The 25,345-nt window shown below is 40.4% G+C and overlaps 1 protein-coding gene across 1 annotated transcript in view; it reads left to right on the top strand.

Annotated features, from left to right (window-relative positions):
* Positions 1-21,129: 21,129 nt before the first annotated feature.
* Positions 21,130-25,345, top strand: part of PFKFB3 (6-phosphofructo-2-kinase/fructose-2,6-biphosphatase 3) — an 89,385-nt gene continuing 85,169 nt past the window's right edge. The window contains exon 1 of the mRNA XM_063448286.1: positions 21,130-21,224. Coding sequence (XP_063304356.1) covers positions 21,209-21,224 — 16 coding nt within the window. The 5' untranslated portion in view covers positions 21,130-21,208. The remainder of the gene's footprint in view (positions 21,225-25,345) is intronic.

Below are 25,345 nucleotides of genomic sequence, written 5' to 3'. Positions count from 1 at the left end.
GCTCCCCATTAGAGCTCTGAAACAATAAAACTTGGTATAAGGGAAATGAACCCTAAACGTACCAGGAGATCTTCTAACCATAAGAGGAAACAGCAGTACTGGTCCAGAAATGAACCCAATACAAATATCTCACCCAGGGTGAGATATTTGTATTGGGTTCATTTCTGGACCAGTACTGCTGTTTCCTCTTATGGTTAGAAGATCTCCTGGTACGTTTAGGGTTCATTTCCCTTATACCAAACTTTATTTTCATTGTGATAACATATTGGTATGAATGAACTATGCAATTAAAATGTTAATAAGTTAAAGAATAAATAAAAAATTGGGAGGGGGCAAATGAAGAAGGGAAAAAAAAGGGGGCGGGGGGGAAGGGGAGTGCATTCATCCACTATAGCTTTTTTTTTTTTTTTCCAACTTAAATTCTAATGACTATAACCAATTCTAGTATACATAACATGACACAATATCTAGTTCAGATAATAATGTAATAGAGTAACACTTTTTGTTGTCAAACACTTTTCCAAATAGATTTCTTTATGCAAGCAATCAAAACCTATATTTTTTTTTTAATCTTTGTTTCCCAATGCATCAGTGCATATTTTGTTCAGGTATTTACATAAATTTGTTAACTAGCACTCTCATAAAATAAGATTTATATATTTTTACAACTAATATAATTTATGGAACAATTTAGTATATGATAATAGGGTACGCACTTTAGAATATGCAACAAAAAACGTACTTGGTACGTATGCCAAGACTTTAGTACTTTACGTATAGCAGTCTACTAGGAAATTGTTTGAAAAATGTTTAATACAAGCCTAAATTAAACAGACAGTTAATGGGCAGTGACAAGTTCTTACACAACTTAGAAACATTTAAGTGCCGATCATGTAGAAACTATAAATGAGATTTACAAACTGGAATATCCAGAACTGACATTGGTAGGGAGATGCATAGATAATGTAAACCCTAGTCATATGTTTTTTTAAGAAGAAGATTAGGCTGAAAAAAAAATTGATTAAGGCGCTACAAGTAAACTATGCTGCATTGAGCTGTGCTCTATGAGTGTCAAATGAATTGTACACCTTAACCCCTTAAGGACACATGACATGTGTGACATGTCATGATCCCCTTTTATTCCAGAAGTTTGGTCCTTAAGGGGTTAAACATATGGAACATTACTGATAGAGCTCTAAGCTCTCTGTACTATGGGGCAAAATTTCAGCCAAATATTCTATGTACAGAATGCCTGTGGTTTGCTGCATTGGATCAGTTTAACAAGTTATCAAGGAAGATAACATTCACTCTTAATGCCTTTCTGTGTATCGTTACTGGTAATCCTTTATTAATCCTAGCAACAATGAAAACTTCCTTATCATAATGTTGTGAAAGATCCCCTGGATGAAGGATAATTGCTACCATCAACATGAATTTCTTGACACCCGTTCAACTATCTCTCCCTTGTCTCTGCCAGTACTCCTTATCCTAACCTCATCTTACTCCTGTTTCCATTTATCATTTTGCTTCTCTTGCTAATGGGGTTTTCTTTTAGCTTATTTTTTATTCACCTGTGAATATCTCACTATCTCCCTCCATCCATCCCCCCTCACTTATAGTAGAAGTGATTAGCGGTAGGATCTTCATTTTAGAGGTGGTCTTTACCTAAACTCTTATTCGGTCACTGCATCTGTAGTGCTTCTAGTGCAGTGCACAGCTAAACTTCCAATAGGCAGGTCTGACACATTCAGAATTAAATATGCAGATTAAGGAAAAGCACACATACATTTTTACATTTTACCAGGCTACTTAAAATCACCTAACTCGGCAAACAAATATGGGGATTCAGTTCCACTATATGGCCATATCATGTTAAACACACCACTGCTTCACAGTACCCCAATATCGGTGGGTGCTACACTAATTCCAACTTGGGGGACAATTGGTTCTAACTGTGCTAAAGTGTCTTTAAATAATCATCTTGTCAGCATGGTGATCAACACAAAAATGCCAATTTAAAGCAGATCTGTCACTTTACACAATTTAATAAATATATATTGCTTAAGACTTTTTTTGGAATTTCATTTTAATTCCTGTGCAATCCAAAGATAGACAGGGACTACTTTGTCCTCTTTTAAAGCCTCAGGTTGACAAAAGGCGGAGCTCTGTTGTCATCTTTTGTCCAATCCCAGCAGCTGTCTGTGGAGGGTCTCATGGGATCCTCAATGTCAAAGTGCCATATCGGCAACTGCAAGGTACAGCCTGAGCTAAGTAAAACTTACATCCCCTGCACCCCACAGCCTTCAGAATCCACACCAGGGCTTTTTCAGTTTTTCGGAAATCTTTGCAAAATACACTTTTTCATGACATGAATAATTATTGGAACGCACACTTTAATTTATGGATGGATGCCTAACACATGGGTTTATTCACTAAACACTGAATTAACGTGACTTGTTGGCCTTTCAACAGCATTTAAGGCTGTCAGACCCAAATAGGATGGAGAGATATAAAGCTCTCCCCTGGAGCTGGTCTATCAAACGTGCATGTGGGACTTCTTTAGGTATCTGCTAGTGCCATCAGAACATTTGGCACTAGTGGTGCAGCAGTAGGTTGTAAGGGCAGTCCTCAATTTACTCATTACAGTGCCTGGAGCATGTGATCTAAAGATCACTTCCTCCCAGCACTTGTGAAGGGGTATCTGCAGGAGAGGACAGCAGCCTGCTGCTGTACCTGACCAGCCAAGTCCTCACTGGACCCCAGGGAACCACTCACACAGCTGCAGAACAAGCCACCGACACACGCAAACACACACTGAGCCCCAACAACAAACATGCACGTACACAATACTTCAAGCAGCCTCCCACTAATAATACTCTGAGCATACAAAATATTACACAGCCCACATACACGCAAATACAACCCTACAAATCAACTGCAGCACCCATACATATTAACACAAACAGAACACGGCGATATACACGTTAAAGGAGCACTATAGGGTCAGGAATACAAATGTTTATGTTTAGGTTGCCAGCCCCCCCATTGCCCCACTTAAATAGGGTTAATCTTACCCTTATTCCAAGACCCACGTAAGTCCTCCGGTGCTTGCTCCGCCCCTCCTCCTTGGTTGAGATAATAAGAATTGACTATTGCAACTCATCAATTCTGATTATCTTGGGTTAGGGAGCGGAGCCAAATGCCTCGCTTGCAAGTCAATACATCTCTATGAGGAAAGTTAAGCACCTCCGTGCAGTGCGTGAAGACGCTTAACATACTGACCCAGGAAGCACCTCTAGTGGCCGTCTGAGTGATTTCCACTAGAGGTGTTCCAATGCAGTAATGTAAACATTGCCTTTTCTCTGAAAAACATTCAAATGTCTGCAGGGACATACTATACTCAACAGAACAACTACATTAAGCTGTAGTTGTTCTGATGACTATAGTGTCCCTTTAATTTATCAATACAGGACCGGTACATCAAGGAACGTCAAAGTGTTCTTTCGGCACATTGTCGCAAAAAAGTTGCATTTAGAGTATCGGGGGGAAAAAGAACTGGAAAGGAAATAAAATTAATTTGGGAAGATAGAGAGGAAATGGAAGAAGAGTGGAGCCAGAGCGTTACAGCCCCTTATTGGAGGATAACCCCGGTGTGGATAAACAGGAGAACAAAGAGGAATGGAGAAGGTAACCAGAACTAGTGAAACAGATTATATATGTTAAAACGTAATATTTAATAGATTTAAAAAGTCCAATAGGACAAGAAAAAACAATACATAAATAATACATATCAACAGACATGATACATCACATTAAAAAACTCAAATAGTACTATGTATAGAAAATAATAAATAAAACACACACAAAAATAAATTAAAAGAATATATACATATGCGGCTACAATTAGCCTAAATAAAATGGAGGAGAGTCTATATCTATGACTAATATGGTGCTTATGTAGGTATAAACTAGCACCTAGACACGCTTTAGTAAATATACGAACTGGGTGGTAGACAGGGAAGAGGTATCGAACCTCTAAATGATTTGTAGTATAGTGCCATGTCTATATAGATATGATGCTAAGGGTGATATGCTCATTCATACTAGTAACACAGCAGGAAAAAAGAAAAGTAATGCCTGCTAAAATAATCCTACTATATGTCACTGTCTCTGATAGTTATGGTATTAATGGCATGTTTGTAATGTCTCCCAATATGGAAACACATTTTAGTAATGACCATTCAAATAATTGTACAGTTGGCCAAGTAGGTTTGTGCAAAAATATATTCTAGGATTCAAGTAATCTGTCCTTGATACAAAAAGTATCTCAGGGATCAGTATAACGTGTTGTCTAACGAAGCAGGAGTGCCATTGGTAACAATGTCAGTGAGCTCGCTCACGATGTATTTTAGGCACAATGTTGCAGATATCTTATTTAGATACCAATATTATTGAATTGAGGAATTGACAGGCTAATAGCTAACCATGGTGGATGCAGAATATTGTTATTAGATACTCTATTCATCTAAAAGGGTTGTATATGTGATATCATTATAGCTAACGAGTAATAGCTCCTAAGAGCTATTTTTTGTGCAACTTTTTTTTTATTATTATCTAGCGTTTTTAGGCTATTGGAGATACTTACCAAGAGATACTTGGTAAGTATCTCCAATAGCCTAAAAACGCTAGATAATAAAAAAATTAAGTTGCACAAAAATTATTATACATATCTAATATTGTCTTTAGAATGCCTGGTAGCAATATACTAAAGTTGCTAGTATCGATGAGGTACCCCTAAATAGGTTTTGCCCATTTATTGTATTCCACAGCTGCAGGTGATCACATACACCACTTTGGTGGAACTGCAGTTTACAAATTGATGAAAAATTGTGTTTTAGTTTGGGTACATTCAACAATTTTGGATGGTTTGACAAATTCACATGCCTTACAGTGTCCACACCTATAGGTGCCATTGATGGTGGTAAACCAAGTTCGAGGGGCCATGACGGGTTCCATATGGATGTGTACCGACATGTCTTTTACATTTTTTGGTCTGCGCACTGTAATACTGGGGAAGGGCGATAAATGATTAGTCAGGTCCGTATTGTGTGTAAGAATAGGCCAATGATCGCAGTAAATCTGTTTTATTGAATCCCACAGTTGATCAAATGTGCCAATGCATCATATAGGTGGTTTTTCTTGTTCAGGTCGACTAGTTCTCAAACATGCAGTTCTCTCCATAGAGACCACCCTTTTGAATGCTCTTTTCAGTACTTTGTTTGGGTAGGATTATTTTAGCAGGCATTACTTTTCTTTTTTCCTGCTTTGTTACTAGTATGAATGGGCACATCACCCTTAGCATCATATCTATATAGACATGGTACTATACTACAAATCATTTAGAGGTTCGATACCTCTTCCCTGTCTATGACCCTATATTTACTATAGCTTGTCTAGGTGCTAGTCTATACATCCATACAGACATAAGCACCATATTAGTCATAGATATAGAGGCTTGATACCTCTCCTCCATTTTACTTAGGCTAATTGTAGCCGCATATGTATACATATTCTTTTCATTTATTTTTGTGTGTGTTTTATTTATTATTTTCTATACATAGTACTATTTGAGTTTAGTGTGATGTATCTTGTTTTTTTCTTGTCCTATTGGACTTTTTAAATCTATTAAATTTATGTTTTAACATATATAATCTATTTCACTAGTTCTGTTTACCTCCTCCATTCCTCTTTGTTCTCCTGGAAAGGAAATATTAATTAAAAGCAAAAAAATAATAAAATAAAATAAATTATGTTCTGTGCTATACAAAGCATTACATCCACAATGCAAAATGTACAGTACAATCTGTTATATGAAGCTTGTTTTGTAGCTCTATTTTTTTAAGACTATTCCCAGAGGTGTTCCTCTAACGGGAATTGGACATAGAACATTGTGTTTTAGTCTTTTGTTTATGCCCGGCAACTGTAATAAGATTTAAGCATACAAATAAATCTACCTTGATTTTACTTTGAAGGTTATAAATTGGCTAGAATGCAGTTGGTTTTCTTTGTAATTTTGTTATGTCAATTGTCACTATTAATCTACCATCACATGTAGCGGCTTTTATACTGCAGTAGGTAAAATGTTTATGTGATCCAGTTAGCTAGTGTAAAATATTTTGGCATTGATTGAAGAAAAGAAACAAAAAAACACTCTAAAATAGGTATTATAACTGAAGCCTATTAATATATAAAAAATTATATTTCACAATTATCAATACTGTTAGAAGTTTTATTTTTAGAAAACGGTTAGTTGCAAGATTCAAAACAAATCTGTGATTAAAGTTTAAAATTCCTTCATGCCATAGCATGAACAAAACAGGTGGCCGCTAACTGATCAGTAGTTTTGGCATTCACTGCTACTCACAAGGATACATTTGTGCTTACTTCAAATTGGAATTGCTTAATTTGTAAACAAATGGGGACAAGAACACCTTTTTACTCTAAGGTTCATTAATGGTGAAAATATGGAAAAATATATCATTAATTAGGATCCCCAGCCATAGCCCATGGGTGGAGACTGAGGGGGGCATTAGTTGTTAACTGCTGGAGGCTGCTCCATGTTTTAGGAAGCTGTGAACAGAAGAGGAGATAATAAATTCAAAACAGACTGTGCAATAACAGAAGCTTAAACATTAGACCTATCTTTAAGGGAAGTGTAAGTTACAGGAAGGTGAGGTGTGATTAGGGCTGCATAAAGAAAGTGATTTATAATGATACTAAAAGCATAAAATATAATTATTAAGGATGTGCATGGGGAAAAAATTTGGTTCGGTTTGGCATTCGGGACTTCGGCATTTCAAAACTTCATGACTTCGGATGTTCTCTTGCAGCCGCTTAGTAGACTTAGTAGTAACTCCCTAATTCCCACGGTATTAGGGAGCTATCTACCAAAAGGCTGAAAGACCAATTTAAAAATGTCTATTAAACAGTGATCAGCCTGTGGCAGTGGATGGGGGCTTTTAAACTAAAATACTTCAAAGGGGTGGGGGCAGGGGGGGTTACAATATATCCCCCCCCCTTATTTTACTTTAGGGCCCCCACCCGCCACTCAGGGGTGGTGTCCGGGAGGGGTGGACAATAGGTTCCCCCCCCCCCCCCGATTTTACTTTAGGGCCCCCACCCGCCGCTCAGGGGTGGGGTCTGGGGGGGGGGAGGACAATAGGTTCCCCCCCTTATTTTACTTTAGGGCCCCTACCTGCCGCTCAGGGGTGGGGTCTGGGAGGGGAGGACAATAGGTCCCCCCCTTTGAAGTATTTTAGGGCCCCCACACAATAGATCTCCCCTTTAGTTTAAAAGCCCCCACTCGCGCGTCTCGAGTAGGGGCAGATTATTTACTAATACCAAGTCATTTTTACTTAGCATTAGTAAATTTGGCTGAAAGACCAATTTAGGTCTGTCAGCCTTTTGGTAGATAGCTCCCTAATACTGTGGGAATTAGGGAGTTGTCTACTTACTCATCCCCATCCATTGACTGTAATGGAAGTAACTTACATTTTATATGAATATGTGTTACTTGATTGTTGTAAGTGTTGCAAATGCTTACAGCTGAATCCTGGCTATGTTTGTATACATTTTATTTAAACTAGTATACAGTGTAACATTCTTCATTCTTCTAGTTCGGCACTTCGACAGTTCGGAACTTCAGCAACTTCGGCAATTCAGCTATGCGGAAGTCTCTGAATGATCGAATTGCCCGAAATTCGTCTGAATTTACATTCATAACTAAACGAATTGCACATGTCTAATAATTATATCATATAGGAATATTAAATAGGATATTGTGGAACTGTAAAAAGTACGCAAAAGGATGTTAAAGTTAATAAATAAAACAAAGTCTTGTTTACACATTGGGGCAAAAGAAAAAAAATATAACTTTCAATATGTCTGGCACCAGTGAATTAATAGGATTAAAGAGGCAAAGATTATTTAAGCAAATTTGAGTCGATATCCAAGAATTATAGTAAAGTAGAGGTTAGACAAAAAGCATAAACCTTTTCCAAGCAATTTAATAAAACCAGTTAGACAGGAGACATAGGGAGTATCCAAAAGCCAAAATTCATTAAACAAATCTGAGTCAAGTCTGGCTATATGTTTAAGACTCACAACAAGCACACAATTAACAGCGCGTAGAGGTACTGACGGCACATGCATTTATTCTGTTGCGTGACGGACGTCATTGTCTCTTACAGGTAACAAGCAACAAATTATGTAAAGGTACACAATATCATAACAATAACACTGTACATGTATAGTTTAAGAAATATAGTTTTGTTCCTGGGTATTTATTGATAGGACAATGTTACACCCTGTTTTGTTGAATTAGACGTTTTTCAATTTAGTGTCCAACCTTTTAAACTGAATACAAAATAAAATGTCAAGAGCACACACTAAATGTGGGTACTCTGATTATAGGTAGAGGGAGTAGAAGAAAATGAAATAAAATAATAAAAGAAAATTAAGCTCACAACTAGAAGAATAGTTTTATATTAAGCAATAAATAATAGATGCCACTCTTAAGCCACAGTGAGTCACAGGAGCTGATGTGCAAAACATATAAAGATGAAAACAAGATCTAAACAACTACACTAAAAAGTCCCAATAACAGATCGCATGTTCCAAACAAAAACAAAAGCCAGGAAAACAGAGAAAATAAAAATAAAATTAAAAAAACAATATAAAAAGGAGTCCACAGATGTAGCACATGGGTCACGCAATCCCACAATTAACACAAGGAAAGCAGAGTGGTAAATTACAAGGAGATGTAATCTTCAAAACACGAATGTTAAATTATGTAATGCTAAAAATGCATACAATAATAAGAAGAAGAAGCAGCTCAGTACATAGAAAGACTGGCTGCTATTAAGATATCAGTTGACCTAGTGTCACATCCGGTTCCTGGCTGCGGATCATTTCTGGCAATGGCTTCTGGTATCCAGTACTCCTTTTACAAATCTTGTTTAGTTTTTCTAGGTTTTTTTTATGCTGGGTTTTCTGGGTTCATTCCTGTATTCCATTCCTGAAATTCCCAGTCTCTTGGATTCCTTTAAATATTTGTTTTTTGTTGCCACACCCATTCCTTTTCCATTAATCCCTTTTGTTTCAGTTGGTTCCTACAGGCCGTTGCTCCAAGTCCTCTGACCCTTTCTTGCAGGTAAGTGCTGTGTGTGTTTTATTATTTAGTCATGTATATCTAGGCAGTCTAGGACCCACCGTAATTGGAGTACTTTGGCGCAGTGCTGGGCTGCATACATCTTGGCCATTTATGTATGTCTAAATCTCCAATGTTTATTGCACATATTAGTAGTTAGTTATGTCTCCTTTTGTTTTGCCTTGTATTCCCAGTTCATGTTTTCCTTATGTATTGTCTACATGTTCTGGGTTCTGCTTTCTGTCCTTCTAGTCTTGTCTTGCTGTCTTTGGTGCCTGTTCTAGTCTTGACCTTTTTTCTAGTACTGGATACATATCTGCTGCAGAGCCTCCCCATTCAGATCCTGGGAGGTCTGCTTATTGTCATCTGGCACCTGGGATCTGCAGAAGCTGCATTAGGGCCCTGGTATGTGGCCGTACAAACGCTGGTGCTCAACACCAGGGGGCGTGCAGTTACCCTGCACCAGGCCCTGATAATCCATTTCCACACAGTGACTCCTACTATCAAGATTAGGCATACTGGGTCCTGGTCATCGGACCGCTGCACATGACACCTAGAAATAGAAAAAACAGAACATAGTACTCACTGTAAAAAAAAAACAGGGGGGGTTGGAGGGGAAGAGGGGGCGGAGCAGCGCTGAACAGGTGAACAAAAAAAAAAGGATAATAATTACATTATTTATAAGTTGCGGTGTCTGAGCTACACTGTTGCAAAAAGATACTGAATCTGTTTTTTCATCTCTTTAAATTTATTCACATTTCTTGAATTTGTTTGTGCTTCTAGTTGAAGGTTTCATTTGATGTAATCAGTTCTTGCCTATAGGATTAGGCTGTACTATTTTTTACACACTGTGACATAGTTGAATTAAGCTAGATCGTTAAGGAAGAAACAAATAGTGTGTATGTACAGGTCACAGTGTTCATTTTGCATTTAAGATTTTTCTTTTGTTTTTGTGTATTATCAGCAGCAAAAATAATATAACCTAATTTGAGGTGTGAGGGCACCCTTTCTAATAGGTGTTTTTGGCTATTTCAGCCATACCCACTTGTGGCAAACTCCCCTTTTTACCTGAGTTTGCCACGAGCTCCTGGAGGAGCCTGCTTGCCAGCCTCCTGCCCAAAGACTATGGACCCTGTGGAAAATAATGTAAAAGTCTCTGTTCGTGCAATTGGGATTATATGGGTCGTTTACCGAACAATCGCACAAATAGAGTCCACACTGGAGCTTGTTAACACCTATTAACAACTTGGAACGTTTCTCACTCACCGCAGTGTTCTAATTGTTCGTCTGGGTGACCGCACTTCCTGTAGACAACCACGAGGTGGCGGCCATCTTGTTCGCATGAATGCAGGCGATGTTTGGGCATGAATCTCCTGGAACTAAAATCGGATACAGAAACTCCCGAACATCGCTGGACTTCCATCATTGCCTGCGTTCATTTCTATACAAGTTAGAAGAGCACTGTTCGGTGGGATCATTCGTCTGGATGAAAGGAACAAACTCCAGGGTAAGACTATTGACTTTGTTCGGTAGTTTGTTCGTTTGCAAACTACCGAACTAGACCGGCCAGTCAAAATAGGACTTCCATAGAATTTCTGAACCCCTGATCTGATCTGGGTGATTTTGGATATGTTAGTCACCCAGATCAGGGCTATCGGGGGATGTAAGATTTGTGGGGATATTGTGTGCTTTAAGGCATTCCGGGGGTTTTGTAAAAATTTGTGTTTAGAGATAATTGAGTTTAGTAAAGTGCTTGACTCAATTATCTCCTAAGTAAGGGGAAGGCTTATTGTATTATGTGTGGGAGTATCTTAGATTGTAACTCTATTGTGATTGGTGTATAACTTTGTGACCCTGTGCCCAACAAGGTCCACGTGGGTGTCACCCTTGTTGGGGGAATTGCATAAAAGGCCAGTGTGGCCCCATTCAAATCTATTACAGCTTACACTCCAAAACTGTGTGTCGTCCTGTTATTGGAGGGAAAGAAGATTTACTCCTGTGTCTGCTGTTCCAGCTTTCAGGGTATTCAACGGGGAAAGTCCTTATAAGAACTAGAGCTAATTCCCCAATTTGGCTCCAGAAAGGAGCGGTTCCAGGGCCCCAGTCAAACCACGGCGACTGTGGGCAAGAATGCTGAGGTTTGTCCCCTGTTCCAGCTAGGAAGCGGTCCTTGGCGGAGGTACCCAGCCAGGGGTACAGGAAGCTCCGCTACACCACTGTTAGGTGTGAGTGTTTTTTGCCATATCCAAAGACATTTAGTCTTTAGTAGTATGTTCAATACTGCAGAGCTTAATGACTGTCAAAGTGGCACCATCATATGATGCATGATAACTTAAAAACATTGCCCGCATCCGCCCCTTTCTCACGCAAGATGCTGCCAAGGAGCTTGTTCATTCTCTCTTGGATGGATTACTATAATTCTCTCCTAGTTGGTCTCCCCAGAAGCTGAAGAGCCCCATAACAATTTATAATGAATGCTGCCACCAGGCTGATCTTTCTTGCCCCTCTGTCAATCCTTACACTGGCTTTCTGCATCCTATAGGTGTCAATTCAAAATACTAAGCCTTACCTATAAAGCTTTAAAAAACTCTAGCCCCTGTTACATTTCTTCACTGATTCATAGATATGCTCTTTCTTGGTCTCTCCGCTCTGCCGGTGACCTTCTACTGTCCGCTGCTCGCACCCTCATTGCTAACTCATGCTTGCAGGACTTCTCCCCTAGTCTTAAATTGTTTAAGAAGTCCCTCAAAATACATCTGTTCAGAAATGCTTATGTACTCCCAGAGTAACTTATCTATACTTATCCATATCTGTCTCTTGCTCTCCGAGAGAGCAACACTCCACTCTCACATCCAGTTCTGCTACTTTTCCACCTTGTCTGGTGGCTGTCACCCTGCTGCCCTGTTGTGTTTCTGTACCCCACTGCCTCTAGACTGTAAGCTCGTTTGAGCCGGGCCCTCATCTAGCTATTGTTCCTGTGTAATAATAGTAATAATACAATAACAAGTCAACTCATCAAAGGCCAGCGCTGTTAAAGCTGCTCTGGTCCAGTATAGGTGATGTTGTGCTTGACCCGCTTCAGTCTGGATTCCCCCCTCGTCACTCTATTGAAACAGATGTGACCAAAGTATCCAACAATTTAATCGCTGCTAAATCTCATGGCCATTACTCTATCCTAATTCTCCTTGATCTTTCTGCTACCTTTGACACGATTGATCATCAACAGTTTTTTCTCATTCTCTGTAATCTTGGTCTACAAAATACTGTTCTCTCCTGGTGCTTCTCCTACCTCTCCCAGTGCTTTTTCAGTGTTTCTTTCTCTGGCTCTGCCTCTTCTCCCCAACCCCTTTCTGTTGGCGTTCCCCAAGTTTCTGTCCTTGGTCCCCTACTGTTCACCATCTATACTGCCTCCCTTGATAAACTCGTCAGCTCCTTTGACTTCCATTATCATTTACATGCAAATGACACTCAAATCTCCCTGTCCTCTCACCGCCCATCTTTACTCGTGTCTCTGGCTGCCTCTCTGCGATTTCTAACTGGATGGCTGCTTACTTACTTAAACTCAACCTGTCCAAAACAGAACTTCTGGTCTTTTCTCCCTCAAGTGTTGCTACTCCCGTGTCTGTCTCCCTCCAAGTCAACGGCGCCACCATCACCTCTACATCGCAGGCTCTTTGACTCCGACCTCTCCTTCACCCCTCATGTCCAGTCGATCGCCAAATCCTGCTGCTTCCATCTCAAAAACATAGCTCGCATCCGCCCCTATTTGACACCAGACGCTTCTAAGGTGCTGGTCCATACTGTTGTTCTTTCTAGCCTTGGCTACTGCAATCCCCTTCTCAGTGGTCTTATGTGTTCCCAGATTATACCACTGCAATCTAAAATGAATGCGGCGGTGAGGCTTATTTTCCTGTCCAAAAAAAAACAAAAACACTATTATGCAACTAAATGCCAATAGTGAAGGTATGTAGCGCTGAAAAGTAATCACTTACTCCCCAAAAAGAACTTTGACAGGATAGGTGATCCACCAGATAGTATGTCCCAATTAAAATTGCATTTATTACATTCACAAATTTAAAATCAAACGATACATACAAAGTGCTGGTGTAGTCGTCCAAAACGCGTTTCGACGATTCCGTTCGGCTTTCTCAATTGGCCAACGGAATCGGCAAAACGAGTTTTGGACGACTACACCAGCACTTTGTATGTATCATTTGATCACCTATCCTGTCAAAAGAAGGGCAGAGTCACTCTTAATAAGGACTCATACACCTGTATACTCAGAGCCAGGTTACAGGCTCTTAATAGGTGAGAAGCAACCTATATCCTTACCACTATACCACACTGTATTGAGGATTTCAACTCCGGGGCAAGTTTCCCTGTCTCTCTTTCTTTTTTATCTCCATGTCTCTGAGGTTTACATTGAATATGGATCCATAGGGTGTGTGTCACCTAGAGTACACAACAGTGTAAGTGATTAAAGCCAATCCTCAATAGGCTCTAAACCATGTGAGTGCTTCAAATTAAGAGTTTATATCCCCACTTGGATATTACTGTAATACACTATATATTTCTCCATCTTTTTCCCTACAGTCATCTGTACAATTTCTACGTCCCTAAAAATTTGGGGAGTACCGTATATACTCGAGTATAAGCCGACCCGAATACAAGCTGAGGCCCTTAATTTTACCCCAAAAAACTGGGAAAACTTATTGACTCGAGTATAAGACTAGGGTGGGAAATGCAGCAGCTACTGGTAAATTTCTAAATAAAATTAGATCCTAAAAAAAATTATTAATTGAATATTTATTTACAGTGTGTGTATAATGAATGCAGTGTGTGCGTATGAGTGCAGTGTGTGTATGAGTGCAGTGTGTGTGTATGAATGCAGTGTGTGTGTGTGTGTGTGTGTGTATGAGTGCAGTGTGTGTGTGTATGAATGCAGTGTGTGTGTGTGTGTGTGTGTGTATGAGTGCAGTGTGTGTGTGTATGAATGCAGTGTGTGTGTGTATGAATGCAGTGTGTGTGTGTATGAATGCAGTGTGTGTGTATGAATGCAGTGTGTGTGTGTGTATGTGTGCACTGTGTGTATGTGTGTGTGTGTGTGTGTGTTGCAGAGCTTTGGTGGGGGGTGGGCAATGTTATTATTTTTTAAATTATTTTAATTTTTTTTATTATTATTTATTATTATTATTATTATTTATTTAATTTAATTATTTTTTTGAATTTTATTATTATATTTTTTTTCGTCCCCCCTCCCTGCTTGATATATGGCAGGGAGGGGGGCTCTCCTTCCTTGCTGGTCCAGTGGCATTGGCACAGTGGGGGGGGGAGAAGGGGGGCTGGCAGAGCTGTAACTTACCTTTCCTGCAGCTCCTGTCAGCTCTCTCCTCCTCCGCGCCGTCCGTGCAGCTCTTCTGTCAGCTCCCAGTGTAAATCTCGCGAGAGCCGCGGCTCTCGCCAGATTTACACTGGGAGCTGACCGAGGTGCTGAACGGACGGCGCTGAGGAGGAGGGAGCTGACAGGAGCTGCAGGACAGGTAAGTTACAGCTCTGCCAGCCCCCACAGCCCCTGTCTGTATTATGGCAATGTAAATTGCCATAATACAGACTATTTACTCGAGTATAAGCCGAGTTGGGGTTTTTCAGCACAAAAAATGTGCTGAAAAACTCGGCTTATACTCGAGTATATACGGTAAGTGATTACTTTTCAGCGCTACACACCTTCACTATTGGCATTTGGTTGTATAATAGTGTGTTTTTTTTGTATTATATTATAATAGGATTGGGGAGTTCCTATTTATGTGTGGAAGCTGCCAAACTTAAGAGCACCTTTATCTCTACTTAAAGCGCCTTACAGCACAGAATACTTTGTTGATTTGTTTATTTTCCTATCCGCCTGCACCTCCCACGCCTCCCTCTCTGTCAGTCCCTACATTGGCTTCCAGATAGATATAGGGCTCAATTTAAGATTCTGGTGCTTGCTTACAAGTTTCTACATAATGCTGCTCCAACCTACCTATCCTCCCTAATACACAAGTATGTCCCGTTGAGGCCCCTGCACTCTGCACACCTTTTCTGTGTAACTCCCTTCCCTTCTCTGTTAGACTTTCCCCCAGTCTCCACTCCTTCAAAAAAAATCTTTGAAAACACACTTCTACAGGAAAGCATATCATTTAAACTGTTTGCAGGTTTTTTTCTTTCCCCCCCCCCCCCACCCCACCCCTTCTCCCCATGGACAGCTGATTGACCGTTCAGCTTTTTGCTACACATGCACAATAGCCACCCCAGGGGAAAGCATTGGATTGGCTGAGATCATCAAGCCAAAGTGAAGAACACACTCATAGGACTTTAAAAAGATTACATAATTTGTTACATTCACCATTTCAATCCCCTTCCCAAATTATTAATATGTCAAGGTAGTTGGACTGCAACATTGGTTATATGCAAATACATATCTCTTTAAAATAAATTTGCTCTTTTGTTTACTTTGAAGCCCTACCAGTGTGAGGACGTCCAGTGTCAGTTAGGCAACTTTTTTTATACCGTACTTTTCAAAATAAACTGAAGTTTTCGGGTTTTTTTTGCGGTCCACATAAACTTAAAACGTGTTTATTTGGCCCATGTTGTCCTTTGAGTTTGACATGCTTGATGTAGGTACTATAACCATTACATTATATTGAATTGGTTATAGTGCCTGGAGTCCCCTGGCGCTGTCCGTCAGTGTGAAACAATCTTCTAGCAGTTCAAAACTGAATGTGAGGATCCATGGCTTACTATTCCCACCCCCATCCACTGGAGGTACAGCTAAGGCAAAGGTTGCACACTTCCTTCTAGCCATACTAATTCATATCTCAATGGGCACTGTGATAGGCTGAAAGGGTGATGATTTTACACAATAATGGCCTAATGTTTACATAACAAGTGTATTCTTGGGTTATTCTCAATCCCCTTTGGTTGGTTACAATGACAGAACCTGTAGCTTTTGGGTACTAATATGTAAAAATAAAATAGTAAAATTCCCTAATACTAGATCATTTAGTTTTCTCCTCAATGTGGTGCAAATTACTCTGCCACATTTTTTGTATGAAAGTACAACCTAGAATATGGCTCATGTTCTATAATTTGATTTAAAATTATAAATGTCAAAGTATAAGATATTTCCAAAAATAAACATATTTCTGCTTTTTTCCCCTTCAGCTGCTCATATTCCCATATTCTCTAGTGAGCTGCAGGAGTTATGGTATGAGGTGCTATCCGGTGCTACCAGAGTATAGGTCTATTTACAATTGGTTTTACACTTATCTGGCTCTGTCACTTATGTGGCTTCTGTTCCCCGTGCTAAAGTAAAAGTATGTACGTTTGCATAAAAGGGATACTATAAGTGCCAGGAATACAAAGCTGTATTTATGGCACTATAGCCGCTCTGCCTCCACCCTCTCTCGCGCACACCCTTCCCCAGTGAATAAAGAGTTCAAAGCCATTTTTTTACTTACCTTATCCCAGTGCCAAAGTCCCTCGGTGCTGGGTCACGGCTCCGCCTCCTCTGACCCACAAAGAGCGGGCAGTAAACTGCATGCGCGGTAAATGCTGCAAGCGCATTAGATGTTCCCATAGGAAACCATTAAATCAATGCTTTCCTATGTGGAAAAATCTGGAGCTGGATGTCCTCATGTTCCATTAAGATGCAAGACGCGCCTCCAATGACTGTCTGGGAGACAGCCACTGGAGGCAGACTTAGTGCTGCAATGTAAACATTGCACTTTCTTTGGAACTGCAATATTTTATATCATGGTTGTGTCCAACCTTTTGGCTTCCCTGGGCCGCGTTGAGGGCAGAGGAATTGTCTTGAGCAGCACATAAAATCTATCATATAATTATTTTATATAATACAATTTCAAAAGCCCTTTTCTTACATTTGTTTACTAGATAACTCCCTTATGTTATCTTTATGTGGGTTTGCCATATTGAAGGATATCAACGTAAGGAGCTATCTACTAAACACATACACATGTATATACATATGTTCACATCACCACACATATACATACACAATCACAAATATGCAACACAAAATCACACACACATATAAATCACAGATCTATACACAGTCATATACATACACAGACCTATACACACACTATCACATACATATAATCACAGACCTATACACACACACACATGATCACAGACATATACACAGTCACATACATAATCACATGTCCCCACACATACAATCACAGACATATACACACTGTCACATACATACACATAATCACAGATGTACACACACAGAGACACACACGCGCAGTCACATACACAAACCTATGCACACAATCACATACATACAAACACATAATCACAGATATACACACACAATTACAGACCCACATACATAATCACTGACTTACACACACACACAAAAATCACATATACACACATTTAGTACTAAAGAGGTCCACCCAGCCTCCCTACTTTGCTCTGGAAGAGCTGGAATGGATATTCTGTCCCTGGTGGCCAGTGGTTGCTGCAGGGCTCTTCCTACACAGGTCCTTTGTGCTCCCAGCAAGAATGCCGATGCTGGGATGACGTCATATTCCGGCGGCCAGCTCACAGGGCGCATGAGGGGGCTGTCCAGGAGGAGCACAGCATGTAAAGTGCTCCCTGCCTCCCAAGCCGCCAGGCAGAGCGGACGGTAACAGAGCCGCACTAACTAGTGGTCCCGGGCCCCGGATTGGACACCACTGTTTTACATTGTAACACTAAGTTCAATAGGGATACTGCAACCAGACCATTGGATGAGCTAATATGGTCTGGGTGCCTATAGTGTCCCTTTACCATAACAACTTTGAACATTATTAATTGGCTAAGATTCATTAGTTAATGATTTCAGCCAATGAGTAATGTCCAAGACTGGTATGCTCTGGCATGTGAACGTGGAATAGATATGTGCACACTGAAAAAAATAAAGTTTGGCTGAACCAATTTTAAATTTTTTTTTATATGCAATTTTGTTTGAGATCTCCAAAACTCATTTGACAGTTCTATTTTGCTGATTATCATGCATGCGAAAATATTTGGGAAAAAGATTAGGACAGCAAAAAGGCATGAAAACATGTCTATCAGTGTACTGCAAAATATATGCTGTGACGGAACACTGGCACTCCGACTGAGTACCTCCGCCAATCGATGCTCCTAGTGCTCGCTGAGGACTCCAAGCACTCCAACCGACACCATCAGCACTGCGGACCCCACTTCCAGTGATGCAGCTACGCCGGGGTCTCGCCGTCTCCACCCACCCTGGACTCAAGGCCAGGATCCAGCTTCCAGTGGGTGAACCTCTCTTTCCCCAGAGAGCAGGAACAAGCTGTTAGCAGAGTTTAGTGCCCATACCCTGGGGAGTATAGTGATTATAGCAATCCCCAGAGTGTAGGTATCCCTTCCCCCAAACATGAGCCAAGGCTTCAAGAAAGGTTCAAGATGATCTGATTTTAATGACCACACACTGGTTTTTATGCAAGTCCCCATGCAAGGGGACATCCCACAGGGTGGGACACAGTACAACCAATCACAGACAACACAAACAAAACACTCCCACAGTGACATCACAATCCCTCCTCTCTAACCATGGAGATAATTTTGAAGTAATCAAATTATCTCCCAGGACAGAGGCAAGACTCCATTAACCACATGGTTACAAAAAAACATTAAATTACACAATGTTACAATTACTACATAAAACATATACATGCAACATATACCCAGGTAGCTTAGATCTGAGTGCACATTATTATTGAATGGCGCTCAGATCACATACATACAATTCAATTGCCATGGACCAAAAGTCTTTTCCATAGTCTTTTGTTACACGAATAGGCTCCATGGCATAGCTATCTGGGATAGCACTACTCACATACTGAAAGTCAGAAATACACAAATAAACCTTTCTGCAGGGGAAAATACAGCTATCAGCACAGGGGCCATAGTCGGAAGGCAGGAGGCTAGCCAGTAGTCCCCTCCAGGCACAAGTGGCGAAGGGCACTTCGTCACATATGCATTATATACATTTTAAGTAGATATGTTGCAGTTACCTCAATAGGTGCATTTCCTCACCATTTGGTTCACAGGTCAAGTGACAAATAACCAGAAGAGGGAAAATGAGGAGCAGTAAAAAATAATCTCTATTTTTATATTATATATAATGTATACATATAACCCTTTTTTTTTTTTACTGTACTAACCTAGACACCTAGTACCATAACCAATTCAAGATGCTGTCATGGTGCTTAACCTAAACAGAATTACAAATATGTACTGAATGGCTATATGTACTGAAAAAGAATCAAAATAAAACCCATGAAAAATATATAGCATATGAATAATCTAAATACAAAATTACAAATACATTTTTTAAAAAGTGGGTGAAGATAGAATAAATAGTGCAATAAAAAAGGAAAAATGTGTTGTCTTAAAGGAACAGGTTAATTCTAATACTCCCTCCTTTCCCATGGCATTTGGCTTCTAAAATTTCACATTCAGGAAGCGCGCAGTGCCGCAACTTAACGACTGAGAGTGGTCAGATGACTCTTTCAGCCAATCAGTGACTCCCCATTCACAAAACTGGATTGGATAGAAACATTCTCCACGCCAGTTTTGTGAATGGGGAGTGACTCTCTGTGTCATGTTGCCTCCAGCGTCAGGAAGATTAGATTTGCGCTGGAGGCCACTTCTGGATTCAACTGTTCGAAAACGGTTTAACAGCTGAAGGTAAGAACTTGCCAGGGGGCCTCCTGGCACCATAACAACTTAATTAAGATAAAGATTGTGTTGGTGCCTGGAGTGTTCCTTTAAATTAAAATCTAATATTAGGTAAAAGGTAATGTGAGTGAACAAAAACAACATTTTCGTACATATTGTGTACACTGTAATGAAAATTATGTTATGCAGACCAAATTATTACTATTTTTTTTTTTTTTACTTATATTGACACACCAACTCACTCTATTACTGACAGTGTTTTGAAAGAAATAAAGAAAAACAACCACTACATGCCTGGCAGCAGTTCTGACAATCTTCTTTAGTTCCCCTTTCAGTCTGACAAAAATGCTAGCAACTGCAAAGTCCTTTTGGCATCAGTCATGTACTGCTATGTGGAATGTCCCACTGATATCACTTTGTCTATCAATTATCTCCCTCTCCCACCCCAAACAAAAAACAAACAACCACAAATAAGTAAATTAAAAAAAAAAAATCAAGATAAAAAGGACTATAGGGACAGATTAGGATGCCAGCAAAAATGTATTTTTATTGAGTGCACTTGCCATATTGTGCTGGTCTGGCTAAAGGGATTACTTCTTGAATTGTATAAGCAAAACCTATCACAAATGTTTGCATTAGCATGAAGAATAGATCAAGTGATATTTGGCATTATCTTCCCTCTAATAAGAAGTAAGAGACATTTTAGAAAATACAAAATAAAATTAAAAAAATAGAAAATCTTGCAATAATGGAGACCAGGAAGGAAAAAAAAAACAAGCAAAAAATAATAATTAAACAAACTGAACTATTGGAAACAGGATTAAAAACGGATTCTGGATTAAAGGTATGAGTTAGGTGTGTGGTCTAATAGCATCTTGAAGCATTTTCCACTGGCTATGTAATAGTTAATAGTGATTAACAAAACCACACATTAATTTAAACAGTTTATATATAAACTAAATTTCTGTGCTTTGCTAATCACTCTGGCATTCTAAGTGTTGGGATTACAGTGTGTTACAGTTCATACACTTCCTTTACCATCTCACCGTTTGTGTAACAGAGCAAAGGGTAACTTCCCCCTGTCTCACCAACCTCCTTCCACTTAGTGACGTGGTGGGTGAAATTGACCATATATGACAATTTCCTGCCTTCCTTGACATCCCTATCAGTACACACTGTTGCAGACTTCCTGGACTTTTGTCTGCCAATTCCAGGCTCACAGATTGACCCCTGACCTCAGCAATGGCACTGCGAAAAGGTAAGATATGCTAATACACACCCCACTGGCTGGATGGGGGAAGAATGTGACACCAAAATCACAAAACACATGTCGTCATATCTTTAGTCGGATGTTAGAAATGCATGTGTAGGGAAAATACTGGTGATCCTTTAATCCAGTGCATTTTATCTGTAAATTCATGGCCAACAATTAATGCAGCCCTTTAGCATGGGGTTTGTGTTTAAATGTGAATAGGACAAAACAGCAATGACTGAATAAGAAGTGATATTTTGTTAAAATGGTCCATTCCCCATGAGGTGGAGATAAACAAGGGGATCATTGTTACAGAGTGCTGTGCTAGTCTTATGAGTTATAATTGTGACTGGTAACCCCCTTCCCATTTAGACAATTAACTAGCATTTAACTCCTTCTGTGTCACAGAGACATACAGCTAACTGACATGTAATCATAGAAACATAGAATGTGACGGCAGATAAGAACCGTTCGGCCCATCTAGTCTGCCCAATTTTCTAAATACTTTTAATTATTCCCTGGCGTTAAAGGACCACTATATGGTCAATTAAGTGGTCTGGGTGCCAGGCCCCTCTAGTTTTAACTGTGCAGCTGAAAACATAGCAGTTTCAGAGAAACTGCTATGTTTTACTGAGGGTTAATCCAGCCTCTAGTGGCTGTCTCACTGACCGCCGCTTGAGGCACTTCCACGATTCTCAAAGACGCTGGACGTCCATAGGAAAGCATTGAGTAATGCTTTACTATGGCCGGTTTGAATGTGCATTCGGATCTGATGTCGGCAGAGGGTGGAGAGTTCCCCAGCACAGAGGGAGCCCAGCACTGGAGAAAGGTAAGTCGCTGAAGGGGTTTTAACCCCTTCAGCCTAGCGGGAGGGGGGCCCTGAGAGTGGGGGTGGTGGGACCTAATAACTCTATAGTGCTTCTTTAAGGCTAGCCTGTTACAAAAAGAAAAGTCCTGCGCTCACTCCCATCACTCCTGAACAGCAGCAACGACCACGGTACACATCAGCTGCAATACATATAGTAAAAACCAAAGAAAAAAAAAGTTACCTGTGCTCTCTTCTTAATCCCTATGTATATTAAACAAATGGAGGTCATTTAGTTACTCCAATGGCCACTGGAGGGAATGCCCGCCTGCCAACGTCAAGGCAGACCCCTCCTAGGCGGGTCCTACACTGACCTTTCACCTTGCTTCCTTGAGCTTCTGGCAAAGATATCTCTAATGAGACAGAAAGGGGTATTTTTTTATATTCCCCCCTATATACTTATTAACCCTTAATAGGGAACACATGGGATGGGCGGCAGCATTGTAACCTAGCTCTGTGATACAAAAAGTGAATACAAATACAAAAAGAAAAGTCCTGCACTCACTCCCATCACTCCTGGGCGGCAGCAACGACCATAGTACACATCAGCTGCAATACATATAGTAAAAACCAAAGAAAAAAAAAAAGTTCTCTCCTTAATCCCTATGTAATCCCTTATGCCTACCCATGCATGCTTAAACTCCCTCACTGTGTTAACCTCTACCACTTCAGGTGGGAGGCTAGTCCATGCATCCACTACCCTCTTAGTAAAGTAATACTTCCTGATATTATTTTTAAACCTTTGCCCCTCTAATTTAAGACTATGTCCTCTTGTTGTGGTAGTTTTTCTTCTTTTAAATTTAGTATCCTCTTTTACTGTGTTGATTCCCTTTATGTATTTAAATGTTTCTATCATATCCCCCCTGTCTCGTCTTTTCTCCAAGCTATACATTTAAAGATTAGAGTTGAGCGGACACCTGGATGTTCGGGTCCGGAGGGTTCGGCCGAACTTAGGAAAAAAGTCTGGGTTCGGGATCGAACTTGACCCCGAACCCGATCCCCTTTGAAGTCAATGGGGGCCCGAACTTTTGGGCACAAAAATTGCTCTAAAAAAGTCCTGGAAAGGGCTAGAGGGCTGCAAAAGGAAGTAAAATGCGGGTAAGAGTAGGACAAGTGCCCTGCAAACAAATGTGGATAGGGAAATCACTTAAAATAACATAAAATAAGCAGCCGCTTAGTAGATAGCTCCCTAATTCCGACGGTATTAGGGAGCTATCTACCAAAAGGCTGAAAGACTTAAATTGGTCTTTCAGCCAAATTTACTAATAGTAAGTAAAGATTACTTAGTATTAGTAAATTTAGCCCCTACTCGCTATACCGCGATTAGGGGCGTGTCTAGTAAACAGTGAGCAGCCATTGGCTGCTCACTGTAAAAACTAAACAAAAAAAATACCTATTGCCCCCACCCCTGTTCGGGTGGGGGCCCTAAATAAAAATGTAACCCCACCCAGGTGACTAGGGGTCCCCAAACCCCTAGTCATCCCGCTCCCCCCCAAAAAATAACCGCTACCTATCCCCCACATCCTAAAAATAATGAGGGGGGCCCCTCATCTAAATACCATTTAAAGTCTTATTTCTTCTAAACTCTTCTTTTTTCAGCCCCATAAAAGGCCAAATAAAAATCCATAATAACCGACGCACTTTAAAAAAAAAAAAAAAAATCCATCTTCATCCATGGAGGGCTCCGCAGGGCGGGGAAAGGTTTATAAAGCCTTGCCCCGCCCTGCAATTAGGCTCAGAGCACTCTGATTGGTGGGTTTAAGCCATCCAATCAGAGTGCTCTGACAGGTAAATGCAGAGACTGACAGGTAAGTCTCTACATTTTCCTGTCACAGCACTCTGATTGGTTGGCTTGAAATCTACCAATCAGAGTGCTGTGTCATTTTACACAGCGTGGGAAAGTTCTTTGGAATTTTCCCACGCTGTGTAATTTGACTCATAAAGCCTTGCCCCGCCCTGCAATTAGGCTCAGAGCACTCTGATTGGTGGATTGAAAGTAACCAATCAGAGAGTTATGAGTCAAATTACACAGCGTGGGAAAATTCCAAAGAACTTGTTTAACCTTAAATACAGCAGTCCACCAGGAAATATCTTAGTGGGTCAATGTAGACCTGGAGAACACTCAGATTAGGAGACACCAGCTCATGCACACACCCATACTGTGCTGAGATAATAAAGGCCCTACATAATACTAGCCTGTGGCTAATGGCCTGCGTCATTGTGCCAAAACACAATTCAATGCACCTCTTGCTGTTTTAATGTTTGGAAGAATGATGTGATGCTCTAGTCCACAAACCCTGCATGTTAGTGACCCAGGGGCAATTTCCTGTCTTCCTTGAAGGCTCTCTCCCGCTTGTAAAATGGTTGTGTAATACAAAAGCATGTAAAACACACACACCCTTTGCTTAAACTCCCACTACTCAAGGCTAGCAGCCATGGGTAAAGTATTGCTTAACCAGCCAATATTCCTATTTTTTACCACAAAGGAAGTAACATTTCAGTCATAAACAGAAATTACTAATTTTTTGTGTTGTTTGTTTTCTGGGTACAGTCTGATTGTGAATAAACTGTCTGAAAAATTGAGCAACAAGATTTATACAACAGCATCAATCTGAATTTTATAATTGCTATTAATTAGATTTTTTCAGTGCTTTAAATTAAGTGTTTTGTTGACCAGTAAGGATTAAAAACAGGCACAATATACATAGCAATTATACGTAGACATAGCAATTCAAAAGAAAACGAGAACTGCTTGTGAGCCTAGAATATAAAACGTGGATCTCTTTCAAAGTCAAGAGATGGCTCGTGGGTTTCTAATCTACGAGAGGTAATGTGTATCAAGACAAAAGATAGTTTTCATTGGATCCACTTATTGACAAATCCCTTATTACACCTTATAAAAGAATAAATTCCTGACTCGTGTGTGTGTGTGACGGTGCATTGTGTGTGTAAGACGTGTGTGCTGTGTGTGAGGGTGCAGTGTAAGACGTGTGTGCTGTGTGTGTATGAGGGTGCTGTGGTGAGAGTGAACTCTAGCGATATCTGAGTGTTGCCGTGGTAATCGCGGCAACGCTTTGACCTCGCAAGAGGAACCCGGCGGAGCTGCAGGTAAGAGCTCCACCGGGTCCCCCTCTACCTACTTCCCCAGCCGGCGGCTGCTTGTTAGTGCTAGTGGGCCGGTGAGGGAGATCTTTGATCTCCCTACTGACCCATTAAGGCACACAGGAGAGCAGGCGCTCAGATGTGATCTCCCCTGCCGGCC

Source organism: Pelobates fuscus, chromosome 3 (genome assembly GCF_036172605.1).
Source record: "Pelobates fuscus isolate aPelFus1 chromosome 3, aPelFus1.pri, whole genome shotgun sequence".
Classification (NCBI taxonomy): Eukaryota; Metazoa; Chordata; class Amphibia; order Anura; family Pelobatidae; genus Pelobates; species Pelobates fuscus.
This window is presented reverse-complemented; position numbering and strand designations above follow the sequence as displayed.